At 45.6% G+C, this 13,059-nt stretch overlaps 1 protein-coding gene across 2 annotated transcripts; it reads right to left on the bottom strand.

Moving 5' to 3' along the window:
- Positions 1 to 2,751: 2,751 nt before the first annotated feature.
- On the bottom strand, positions 2,752 to 10,762 carry LOC311273077 (uncharacterized protein). 2 transcript variants are annotated; one of them, XM_084379951.1, is made up of 2 exons: positions 10,165 to 10,762; positions 2,752 to 3,989 (listed from the first exon to the last, which is right to left on the bottom strand). In XM_084379951.1, the coding sequence occupies exons 1-2, from the start codon at positions 10,637 to 10,639 to the stop codon at positions 2,758 to 2,760; spliced, it is 1,707 nt and encodes a 568-aa protein (XP_084236077.1). In that variant the 5' UTR covers positions 10,640 to 10,762; the 3' UTR covers positions 2,752 to 2,757. The 2 variants fall into 2 exon arrangements, with proteins under 2 accessions (XP_084236077.1, XP_084236078.1); XM_084379952.1 differs by having other exon boundaries at positions 2,752 to 3,977.
- Between the last annotated feature and the right edge of the window lie 2,297 nt (positions 10,763 to 13,059).

Genomic DNA, 13,059 nt, shown 5'->3' with positions numbered 1-13,059 from the left:
AGACGAGTGTCCCTCTCTCTGTGAGACGTCTTCAGGTCCTCCGGCTGTCCGTCCCACTCGTCCACATTCATCACATGATTCTATTAGAACTCAATAAATAATTAAGTTACTGTTCGGTCTAATATTAATAATAAAATAATCAGAGACATTCATTCACACAAACTGTGTCCGTCAAAGAAATGACATTTATGAATATTTGCTGTGACTCAGTCTGAGATCTGGTTCGGACCATTTTCTCCAGAGTTTGGTTCTGGTTTGATTCAGTGATCGAGCTGTTGAACTTGTGACTGACTTCCTCTCATCAGGTGAGAGCTGCTGACGTTCTCTGAGCCAATCAGCACAACGTATTTTAAATCCTCTGTCTCAGATTCACATTAATAACATGATGATGAAACTGACCCGTCCTCAGAGTCAGAATGTGACCGCTGACAGACGTGAAGAAGAAAGATCATAAATATGAGAACTTCACACAAACAGCTTGTTTCTGTCCAGATTTCAGATCAAAGTGAATCACATGAAGAGTCCAAAACATCACGAAGCTGCTCCGGGTCAAACCTCCCTTCTGTTGATTTACATCCCAGCATGCTACATCCCAGCATGCAAAGAGAGCCTGCAGAGAACCTGCAGAGAACCTGCAGAGAGCCTGCAGAGAGCCTGCAGAGAACCTGCAGAGAACCTGCAGAGAGCCTGCAGAGAGCCAGCAGAGAACCTGCAGAGAACCTGCAGAGAGCCAGCAGAGAACCTGCAGAGAGCCTGCAGAGAACCTGCAGAGAGCCAGCAGAGAACCTGCAGAGAGCCAGCAGAGAACCTGCAGAGAGCCTGCAGAGAGCCAGCAGAGAACCTGCAGAGAGCCAGCAGAGAACCTGCAGAGAGCCTGCAGAGAGCCAGCAGAGAGCCTGCAGAGAACCGGCAGAGAGCCGGCAGAGAACCGGCAGAGAGCCTGCAGAGAACCGGCAGAGAGCCAGCAGAGAACCTGCAGAGAACCAGCAGAGAACCTGCAGAGAGCCTGCAGAGAACCTGCAGAGAACCTGCAGAGAGCCAGCAGAGAACCTGCAGAGAACCTGCAGAGAACCTGCAGAGAGCCAGCGGAGAACCTGCAGAGAGCCTGCAGAGAGCCTGCAGAGAACCAGCAGAGAGCCAGCAGAGAACCGGCAGAGAGCCGGCAGAGAACCTGCAGAGAGCCTGCAGAGAACCGGCAGAGAGCCTGCAGAGAGCCAGCAGAGAGCCAGCAGAGAACCTGCAGAGAACCAGCAGAGAACCGGCAGAGAGCCTGCAGAGAGCCAGCAGAGAGCCAGCAGAGAACCGGCAGAGAGCCTGCAGAGAGCCTGCAGAGAGCCAGCAGAGAACCTGCAGAGAGCCTGCAGAGAACCGGCAGAGAGCCTGCAGAGAGCCGGCAGAGAGCCAGCAGAGAACCGGCAGAGAGCCTGCAGAGAGCCTGCAGAGAGCCAGCAGAGAACCTGCAGAGAGCCTGCAGAGAACCGGCAGAGAGCCTGCAGAGAACCGGCAGAGAGCCTGCAGAGAACCAGCTCAGTCGGATCAGATCACACTCCAGAATTCATTCAGCCCCAACAGCTGAACTGTGACACAGGGTGGAAATACACAAGTTTAAACATGGAGCATCTTCAGAGATGCTGATCGAACCCTCTGTGATCGACTGTGGATGTCTGGAGAATTAATCGAACCCTCGCAGCCTCCAGGTGTCGAGCTGTGCAGCTGTTAGCAGAAACTGACCTGCTCTCAACTTTAACTTGTTATGTGGCGCTGAACAACGCTCACCAATTGTTAGTTATGAATCAACATAATAGACTTTACTGACCGTCGACCGTCGAATTGATGATGTATTAAAAATGTTTCAGACCTTTCTTGAAGAGAAGGACTCAAACTTCACTGAGATTTAATAAATCAATCAGAGCAGAGATGAAGAAGTGAATCCCTCTTCAGCTGCACAGTGAATGTTTTATTGATCTGTCGGTTCAGAACTACGTGTTCTCTGATGCTTCTGATCAGCCAGCAGCACCTGGAAACTTCTTCATCCAGAGCATTGAAATGGAGGAATTTGAAGGTCTGAGCAGGTGTGTGGAGGTGTAAAGTAGGCGGGGTTGGTTTTTGTCACTTTACAGGTTAGTGTGATCTGTTACCCCCGTCTGTACCATTCATCGATTCTCATCCTCTCTGCAGTGACTTCTCCACTGAAATACTTTGTCGCCGCCTCACGTCTCCTGTGACTCCACTTGAAAGCTGCACTTGAACTCACCACAGAGACGACGAACGACCAGCTCGTAAGCTCTGCACCTGAGAGGAAATAGCTCTCCACACCTGCAGGTGGCGGTAGTCTATATTCATCTATATATTATTTTATTGTGTGTATAGGATACTTTATCACTTTATCTCCACTGTGCATGACAGACAGGCTGTAACCGTGGTAACACAAACTCAGAGCTTCAGCTGACATTAACTTCATCAGACTCGGTCGGGTTCAGACATACAGAACAGAACGTCCTTGGAGTTCATGTCGGGCTCAGTTCAGGTTCAGACAGACAAACTGTGATCAGCAGCGAGGCTTCATGAAGAAGAGCTCTGGAGGAGAGAGGAGCCACAGAACCACAGGTACATTCTCATATTCTACATTATTAAATAGCGTATCTCTGATCGCTGACGGCAGCGATTCTGTAACAGTCTAGTAATGAACTGGGCGATGAGACACGAGTCTGAGCAGCTGGTTAAACATGGACCCAGACAAGCTGACTGATGAAACCATCATGACGTGTTCGACGGCTCCACAGTGTCCACTTCCTGTTGTCCTTTGGCTGTAGACTCTGCCCCCTGACTGTCGGCCGTGTGCAGCTTCATGTGTCTCTTCAGATGTCCTGTGACAGTGAAGCGTTTGCCGCAGACGGAGCAGCTGAAGGGTTTCTCTCCGGTGTGGACTCTCATGTGGATCTTCAGACTTCCCTTCTGGGCACAACTCTTCCCGCAGACGTTGCAGCTGAAGGGTTTCTCTCCTGTGTGAACTCTCATGTGTTTGGTCAAGTCTCCTTTCTCAGCGCAGCACTTCCCACAGAAGGGACAGCTGAAGGGTTTCTCTCCCGTGTGGACTCTCATGTGTTTCTTCAGGTCTGTTTTCTGAGCGCAGCCTTTCCCGCAGATGGTGCAGCTGAAGGGTTTCTCCCCTGTGTGGTACTTCATGTGTCTGTTCAGGTGTTCTTTGACGTGGAAGCTCTTGTTGCAGACGGAGCAGGTGAAGGGCTTCTCTCCTGTGTGGATCCTCATGTGTCTCGTCATGTTTCCTCTCCCACTGAAGTTCTTCCCGCAGAACAAGCAGCTGTACGGCTGCTCGCCGGTGTGACACCTCATGTGTGCCGTCAGCGACCCACTGTCTTTAAATGATTTATCACAGCCTGTACAAGGAAACGGCCTCTCACCTGTGTGGTCTCTGATGTGTCTGTTCAGGTTTCCCTTCAGACTGAATCTTTTCCCACAGTACGAGCAGGGAAACGGTCGCTCTTTCACTGAAGGTCCAACGTCAGGAGCTTCACTGTTCTGACCTTCTGTAACAGACGGCTGTTTGTCTGTTTCTGTCCAATCACAATCACTGTCATCAGTTTCAGTCGAGTCCAGAGAATTATCCTCACTGACAGGTTGTAAATGTCGATCTGGATCAGAGTTCCTGGCTGGTTCTGATCCTCCACAGTCCTCTCCATTAGTGTCTGTCTCCATCTGTTCAGCTGAGCCGCTGGCTGGACCTTCAGTCTCTGTGAACTCCTCAGGTTGGCTCTGATGATACTCTTCATCATCTTCATCTTCACTCTTCACAGTGAAGGTGAACCTGGTGATGTCATCCTCCTCCTGATTGGTCCAGAGTTCCTCCTGTTCCTCTTTAATGTGTGGGGGTTCTGGTTCCTCCTGGTCCAGACTGGAGCTGCACTCCTGCTGCTCAGGGGGAACCTCTTCTTCACTCATCGACCGCTGCTGGACGTCTGCAGGACACTCTGAAACACAAACACACATTATTTCATTATTAAACATTTGTTTGTTACCTGGAGGCTCTACAGCTGTCGTATCGCTGCAAATCCACAATTAAGGATCTCTGAAGAAGAAAAATAAAAAAACATCAATGATGATGTCATGATTTTAATAATGAATCAATAATTGATCAACATGACTTTTCAATTTCCATCGTCGAGATCAAAATCTGGATTGCTGATTCCCCCGCTTTTTTCTTCTCTCCACCCCACCTACTTCACAGAAAAAAAACAAAAAGCCTAGCCTAGCGTTAGCCTGCACCTAGCTTAGTGTTAACCTGCAGCTAGCTTAGAGTTAGCCTGCAGCGTCACTTCTAGACTCTTCTCCTGTGTGATGAAGACGATCAGCTGACTGGTACCAGAGGAAACTCTGACAGTGTTGGACATGTTGGTTTATTTTCTTTTCAGAGATCCTTTATTGATTTGTTTGTGAAGAGGGTTCACTCTAGACCGATTTGAGAAACTGAACTTTGTAACAAACTGTTTATTGTTGACCGGTTGAAGGCTGGTGTTTGTTGTTGTTATTGTTGACCGGTTGAAGGCTGGTGTTTGTTGTTGTTATTGTTGACTGGTTGAAGGCTGGTGTTTGTTGTTGTTATTGTTGACTGGTTGAAGGCTGGTGTTTGTTGTTGTTATTGTTGACCGGTTGAAGTAGTGTTTGTTGTTGTTATTGTTGACTGGTTGAAGGCTGGTGTTTGTTGTTGTTATTGTTGACTGGTTGAAGGCTGGTGTTTGTTGTTGTTATTGTTGACTGGTTGAAGGCTGGTGTTTGTTGTTGTTATTGTTGACTGGTTGAAGGCTGGTGTTTGTTGTTGTTATTGTTGACTGGTTGAAGGCTGGTGTTTGTTGTTGTTATTGTTGACCGGTTGAAGTAGTGTTTGTTGTTGTTATTGTTGACTGGTTGAAGGCTGGTGTTTGTTGTTGTTATTGTTGACCGGTTGAAGGCTGAGGGGTATTGCACAAAAGTAGAATAAAGAAATCCAGGATAATTGATCAAGCGCGGCTTGACCTAGTCTGCTCGGCGCATCCTGGCTTCATTGGTTGCACGTTTGCCGAGCCAGGATGAAAAGGCGCGGCTGTGTCAAGTCAGGGGTAGATAGTCAGGATAAGTGCGTGTTCATACTTAAATAGACCTCGCGATCGCTCAGGATCACCGATGGGAACATGGATAAGAGTCACGCTTCGTATTTCACGGCCGCTGAACAACAGCTCCTGATGGACTTATATGAAGAGGTGAAAGACATCATAAGAAAAAAGGCAATAATGCCAAAATTAAAGAGAGAGAGAAAGCCTGGCAGACAACAGCGGACCGGCTTCATGCGTACAGTCCAAAACTGTACAATTAATAAACAGCTCCACTGGAACTGTCATAATCAGGCTCCAATTAAAGGACTAAAGGAGTCACTGTTCAGGTCCAATCAGCTGTGTGCACTTTGCTTTAAATGTGGCGAGTAGAGGTGCATGTTACTCAGGAAATGTAGAGTACGATGAAGTGCAAACAATTATCCACAATGTGTGTCATTTAATCTGATTTTCTCATGTTAGTTTTTATCTATTTTATCTTTCTGTCCTTCATAAAGAACAAACCTGTCCGGACATAAAAGGACCTGCAGCACGTTTAATCACACAAGAACATTTTGCAGGCTGGTCAGTGACTTTAAAGTAGATAACAGTGAACAGTGAGTGAACAGATCAGGTCTCTGCTGACATGTTGAGTGTCTGTATGATTGTAGCAGTTAAAAAAAGCCCACAGAACCGGCACAGGGGGCGGCCCACCGAGCCAGGATATGACCCAGCAGAGGAGCTGCTCTCCAGTTAAATAAAGGGAGGCCAGTGATGGAGGGATCCAGGGAGGGACAGTAACAGACTCTGTCCCAGCCACAGACACTGTCCGCTTCATACGAGGTACATACTGCAGTACTACTGCACATGGACACAATCAAATAAATATATTATACTGTCTGACTTTGGATTTCCTTGCAGTGTCTGGGAACACGCTCACACTGTTGGAGTCACCAGAACATGATCCGTTAGTATTGTATTGAAATCACAGGCTCGGTTTGTCCTGTGAAATCTTAATTAACTTCTCTCAGTACTTGTATGTAAATGCACTTCTGCAGATGAGGAGACTGTCGCTGGACTCCAGAAGGCTTCAGGTGTGTCAGTTTTATGGAAACATGCTGCTTATTTAGTCCACAAAGGATATGAAGTCAGTGATGTGGTGCTAATAGAAAATATATGTGTAACAGGACCCAGATGCTGCAGTCTCCTCAGCAGCCTGGTGATTAAACGCCGGACACTCAGGAAACTGGACCTGGAAATCCAGAAACTAGAAAGAGAAGTGAGTATTTCAGTGCCCACAGTAACCATAACTGCAATACTGTGTTTTAATATCTGTTGCTTTTGCTCTCTCTATTCCAGGATCCAAGCAAACGAGACACATGAGGACTGCTGAATTAAAAAGAAATTCAACTAGAAAACACTGTGGTGTCCTCCCTTCATGAATGTGAAGTAAATTTAAAAGATAACCACCAATGCTGAACAAAATGCACACACACAGCAAACAGTAACGTTTGACCAGCAGTCTTCATTAGCACAGCAACATAACACTTGGCCTGAGTAATAATACGACCACTTGAATCAATATAAAAAAGACTGTTGCAATTACAAACAGCCAACAGATTTAAATGAAATGACAATATGTAATATTTTAATGCAGGATAATTCAAATGGTGCAACACACTTAGAAAGACCATGAACACGCTGTAAAACACATCAACTCCTCACAGGACTGACGGTGGAAATACAGGTGAAGCACCAGGATTAATCTCAGCCCGGCTGTTAGCCGCCCGGCTGTTAGCCTGGTCTGGAGCAGGCTAGCTGCAGAGAATAAATCACCATAGTAACTGGGCCGGGTTAAGTTTGACCTGCTTTCATGCAACCGACTTGAGGCTGAATTCAGCCAGGAGGACCAACATATCCCGGCTTAATCCCTTATCTTGGTTTTGTGCAATACCCCTCTGGTGTTTGTTGACCGGTTGAAGGCTGGTGTTTGTTGTTTATTGTTGACTGGTTTTAAATAAAGTTCCATTAATTCTTTTTTTATTCACATTTTTTAATTTGGGACATGAACAGTGCTGTTGGGACGTTGTACAGTGTAGTTCACCCGTCACTGCCCTCTGGTGGACACTGTTGGAGAACACATCTTTGGTCCTCTGACACATGGGTGGATATTGATCCATCTGTGATCAGCTGACATCAGTCTGATGCTGGGTGAGAAACATGTCAGTCAGTCAGGAGACAGTTTCTATCTCTGCTGTCAGCTCGGTACATGTCAATATGTTTGTTTCCTCATCTGTGACAGTAAACTGAAGATCTTTGAGACGAAACAGTGATCAAGATTTTTTCAACCTTTTATCACACCAAACAACAAAAATGGATTAATCCAGAAGATAATGCATTTCTGACTGATGTTCAACATGACTCAGATCAATGATCAAAGATCGATGATGTTACGGACCCTCTAACAAAAATGCTCGCATAGATGATGCAACACATTTAAGAGGACGCTCAGACAACAAATTATGGAATAAACCAAATTTTATTTACAAAATCAAAGAGTATAAAAAAAAAACCTACATACCAAAAGAAAAGGTTGGAGAACCCAGCTGAAATAAACAAAAGGGGGAAATCGCTGGGCCAGCCACGCAGTGGGCTGTCGCACCCAGCTATCTCTCTAACCTAATCAAAGAAAGAAATGAATCTAAACCCAGATTAAGTAAAGAAAACCAAAACTGCATTGCTGGTGATCTCCAAAACTAAACTACAAACAAATTAACAAATCAAAAGCTCCAGCACTGAAAACATGGTGGGGAGAAAGGTAACAAAGGAGACACAAGGTAAAAAATCTCCTCCTTTCAGTGTCAGCTGGGCAGTGGCTCCAGAGAGAGCGTGGCTTCCACTCAATCCCCCTTAAATGCTGTCAGGTAATTGCAACACCCCTGGACAGGTGTGTCTTCCTGAAAGAAACAGACAAAAAGGAAGAGAGGGCGCCAGAGAGCAACAGAGAGAACACAACCAGTCGGGCACACCAAGTATCCCGATAGGCCCGCACATAACAGGTGATCAAACATCTCTGACAATGAGCTCAGAGCCCAAAGTGACTTCACAGCGTTTGTTCAGTCCAAACCTCAACATCAGTACCGACACATCCAGTCAGACCTGACACCACACCATGACTTTACAGAACTAATCTACAGAGCAGATTATTGATCGCTGAATGGACCGATGGTTCAGATGGACGTATCATTTAGAACAAACAACATCAGATTTTACTCTTTACATGTTGAGTGAAGTGACTAAAGCTGACAAATAAATGTGGCGGAGAAGAAGAAAAGAAAAGAAAAGAAAAGAATCAACTAAAGAACAAGAACCTCAAATTTCTACTGAATACAGTACTTGAGTAAATGTACTCAGTTACATCCCTCCAGTGACAACCAGATACAACAGGTGCTGGAGTAACTGACAGGTGATCAGCTGTGTAGAGTGTCAGTCTGATCCAGATGATCAGTTTGTGTTTGTCATTAACATCCTGTCATGACTTATTGTGAAACTCTCTTTCGTTTCATCACTTCCTGTTTGTCATTTTTATTAAGGAAGTAAATTCTCCCTCCGGACGTCACTATGGTTACAACATATCTGTAGGTGCCATATGAGTAATTAAGTATTTCATGGTAATTTCAGTTCATGGTTGAGTACATTTTGGATTTGATATTAGTTTATTTAATTAAAATTTTTAAATATGTTTTAAATTTAATTTAATTGCATTTAAAAATGTTATTATAATTATTATTTTGTTAATATTTGCACTATTATTGTTGCACACAAATGTTGATATTTCATTTTGTGATGTCATTATTATATTTTATGTGGTGGATAAAAATAAGAGCCTGTAGCTTTAAGGAGGAAGTTTCAGTTTGAGGCACGTGTTTTAGGAGCTAAGCTACAGTAGGTGGATGACTTGTTAGCCGGAGGAGCTCACGGTTTTTCTGACCGTGTTAGGACCATGTACGAACGTGTAAGAACAGTGTTTGGATCGTGTTGAACATCGTGTGGAAGATGAATGCTTCTTCCTTTTGTATTTTTGGTGAATAAATATAAAAGAGAAACCTCTGCGGAGGACACACTTTTTGAAGAAGACGTATCAGCCATAAGCTCCAGTGGATTCAGGAAGGTTTTATTGGAAAACCCACAACATCAATATTTTAATAAATACAGTTTCTACTTCTTTAACCTCACTGATTCACTGCTGACCAGCACAGCTGCTGGTTGGTTCATGCAGTAATACAGCTGCCAGCAGCAGTCACATGATGCACCAACACCACCAACACCAACACCAACAACACCGACACCAACACCAACACCGACACCAACACCACCAACACCAACACCACCAACACCAACACCAACACCGACACCAACACCACCAACACCAACACCACCAACACCAACACCAACAACGACACCAACAGCACCAACAACACCACCACCAGTAGTGTCAGACAGAGTTAAACATCGATTATTAAAATATTTCCAGATGATGCTGATCAACAGTGACACACATCGTCAGTATAACTGATGAACATCAGACTTTGGTTGTTTCTGTTATTAAAATCATTTCATTTCTGTTGTTTATTTGTTTTAGATGTTTATTAATCAGTAGTTTATATTTCCTGTCCTGTGAATATGAACGAAGGTTCATTAGTGAGCAGATATTTAATGAGTTACAGTAATTCAGGTTATAAGAAACACAAGAATAACAGCTGTAACCCAATGACTGTTGATGACATGTAAACACTACAGCTCCCATCAGGCTTTGCTGACGCTGCTCTGTCTAAGACTAATGGGAGTTGTAGTTGTTTCTCGCGAACACAGTTTTTGTCGTTTTCTCTCAGTTGTAATGAATATATATGAATATTTTAAAGACTGACAGCGTGGCGGACATGCGTTGGTGTCACACTGAAGACAGAAAACTTCAGAAAATGTTTCACTTCAGTAAAAACGTTGATGTTTGTTAGCTCTGCTAGCATTAGCATTAGCATGTGTGCGGCGCTCCGGGCTCCTCTCCGGGTCCGGGACTGACCTGCTCTGTGCAGCTTCACTTGGGGCTTCAGCACGGCATCGAGCAGCCTCCTCTGGCGGCAGATCTCCCGCTCTGACCGCTCCACTCTGTCTTCGTACTCCGCCACGGTTTCCTCCAACAGAGCGACGATCTCCTCCGCAGCCGCCGTCAGCCGCTCGGTGAGCAGCGCTCTCAGCGCCGGGATTTCAGCCGCTTCTTCTCCTTTTTCCACCTGCAGCAGAAAGTCTTCAGCGGCGGCGCTCATCCGCTCATGGACCGACACCCGCAGCAGCTGCACGGCCCCGCACATCGTCCTCCTCTGGGCCGAACAAAGAGAGCCAGCGGGGACGTAAACACACACACGGAGTTCCGCGACGACGACGCTTCGCTGTGAGGAGAGCGAAGCGGAGCGGAGCCGGAGCGGCGAACAGCGAACCCTGCTGGACCGGAGGAGAACAGCTGGTTTATTCACGGTTATTAATAACACAACAATCATCGTCAATATAATGATATAAATGACACGAGTCACCGGCTGGATGTTCACTACAGCACATCATTTATTATTTAAATACATTTTACATTTGTTCCATTCAGAAATAATAAATCCAGACTTCACTCAAACATCACTCTGTCTCACTACACCAGCTGGAGGACACTTTGTGTCTCAGCTGTTTGTCTGCCTGAATAAATGGATGTGATTAAACTTCCTGCAGGTCGTCCAGCAGCTCCAGTAGCCCAGTAACTCAGTAGCCCCAGTAGCTCCAGTAGCCCCAGTAGCTCAGTAGCCCAGTAGCTCCAGTAGCTCCAGTAGCCCCAGTAGCTCCAGTAGCCCCAGTAGCTCAGTAGCCCAGTAGCTCAGTAGCCCAGTAGCTCCAGTAGCCCCAGTAGCTCCAGTAGCCCCAGTAGCTCAGTAGCCCAGTAGCTCAGTAGCCCAGTAGCTCCAGTAGCCCCAGTAGCTCAGTAGCTCAGTAGCCCAGTAGCTCAGTAGCCCAGTAGCTCAGTAGCCCCAGTAGCTCAGTAGCTCAGTAGCCCAGTAGCTCAGTAGCCCAGTAGCCCAGTAACTCAGTAGCTCAGTAGCCCAGTAGCCCAGTAACTCAGTAGCTCAGTAGCCCAGTAGCCCAGTAGCTCAGTAGCCCAGTAGCTCAGTAGCCCAGTAGCCCAGTAGCTCAGTAGCCCAGTAGCCCAGTAGCTCAGTAGCCCAGTAGCCCAGTAGCTCAGTTGGTGGAGTGTCTGTGACCTCGCTGCAGCAGCTCAGGGCTCCATGCAGAATCTTATTTTCTAGCCTCTGTCTCCTTCAGCACATCAAAGAAATGACCAAGATCTCTTTTCACCACCTGCCCAACAGATAAACTGGCCCGACCCGTCCACGGCTGACGCAGAGATCCTGATTCATGCCTTTGTTTCTAGGCTGGATTATTGCAGGTCTGCTGTGTGAGAGCAGTACAAGTCTTCAGATGGTTCAGAAAGCTGCAGCTGGAGTCTGAACAAGGTCCAGAACATGTGATCACGTTACACCAATCCTCACCTCGCTGCCACTTCATATAAGATCAGACTTTAAGGTTCTGCTGATGACATACAGAACTGTACACGTCGTACATGTCAGACCTCATTACACCAGATGTCCCACCTGGTGCATCAGGCTCAACTGTTTCTATTGACGCCGACACACAGCCTCTATGAGCATTATCTGCCACGAAACTAGTTCATTTCACCAATATTTTGTTATGATACGCTCGTGCTATTCCCCTCTGAGTCCGGGCTCGTCTGTTGTCAACATCCGGGGTCTGTAGGTTGATCTACTACCTCTGACCTGGAAGATGTCGTCTCTGAGCTGCGCGCACCTGCGACAGCCGGCTTGTTTACCTGTAGCTGCTACTGCTAGTTTGACCCCGGATGTTGATAACAGACGAGCCCGGACTCAGAGGGGAATAGCACGAGCGTATCATGACAACATATTGGTGAAATGAACTAGTTTCGTGGCAGATAATGTGTTATATAGAGGCTGTGTGTCGCTGCCCCGTCACTCGCATTATATGGATATATCGGCGCTACACTGGATCTAATTTCATCCGAACGACTTCAAATGACACCAAAGTTATCTGGGTGAGTAAATGATCGTATTTTATGCTAGAAATAAGGTCCAGGTTGTAAAAAACGGTAGTTATCCTTTAAATCTGAACTCAAACTCAAGTCTTTGACTCAGCCTTAACATGTACATTGTTTTTTAAATCAAATCATTTTTCTTTTCTTTCATAACTGAAGAATTTCAGAGTTTAACAGTTGAAATGTGATTGAATCATCTTTTTATCACCAGCAGCTCCGTGGGTCAACAGAACCACAACAGAACCACATCACTGTGTAATAACAGGGACTGGATGCAGAGTTATTATTAGTTTTAATTATCAATCATAAAATATTCAAATCTAAAACCAAAACCATCCTGAAACCTCTCGTGTTGAATTTAAGGAGTTCTGGTCGGATGTAAAAGTTCTTTGAGCCGGGTTGTCTCTTCATTTTTTAATAAAAGATCATCTCAGTACTGATGATGCTGAACATCTGGGCTGAACATCTGCACTGAACATCTGGACTCACATCACGTCCACAGGTGAAGTTAACACTGAGCGGAGAAGAGGAGTGTGGTGGTGGAGGAACATCATCGTTTGAACTGAATCATTAAGGCGACATTTCTTCTGTTTCAGAGAGAAATGAAGCAGCTGCTCGTCAGATGAAAGACAGGAAGTCAAACAGGAAGTCAAACAGGAAATATGAAACGTTTTTTATTATTTTCTTACATCAACAGAAGGATTCAAACGTTTCTGTTTAATCTGTCAGCAGAAACATTTTCAGGTTCAAAATCTAAAACTGCGTCACGTTCCGTCCCTGTTCGTCTAAGAAGACTTTTGTTTTCAACAGTTT

The sequence above is a fragment of the Pagrus pagrus genome (genome assembly GCF_965226575.1).
Source record: "Pagrus pagrus genome assembly, chromosome: 17".
NCBI classification, from domain to species: domain Eukaryota; kingdom Metazoa; phylum Chordata; class Actinopteri; order Spariformes; family Sparidae; genus Pagrus; species Pagrus pagrus.
The sequence above is the reverse complement of the archived record's forward strand: the minus strand, read 5'-3'. Positions and strand labels throughout refer to the sequence as shown.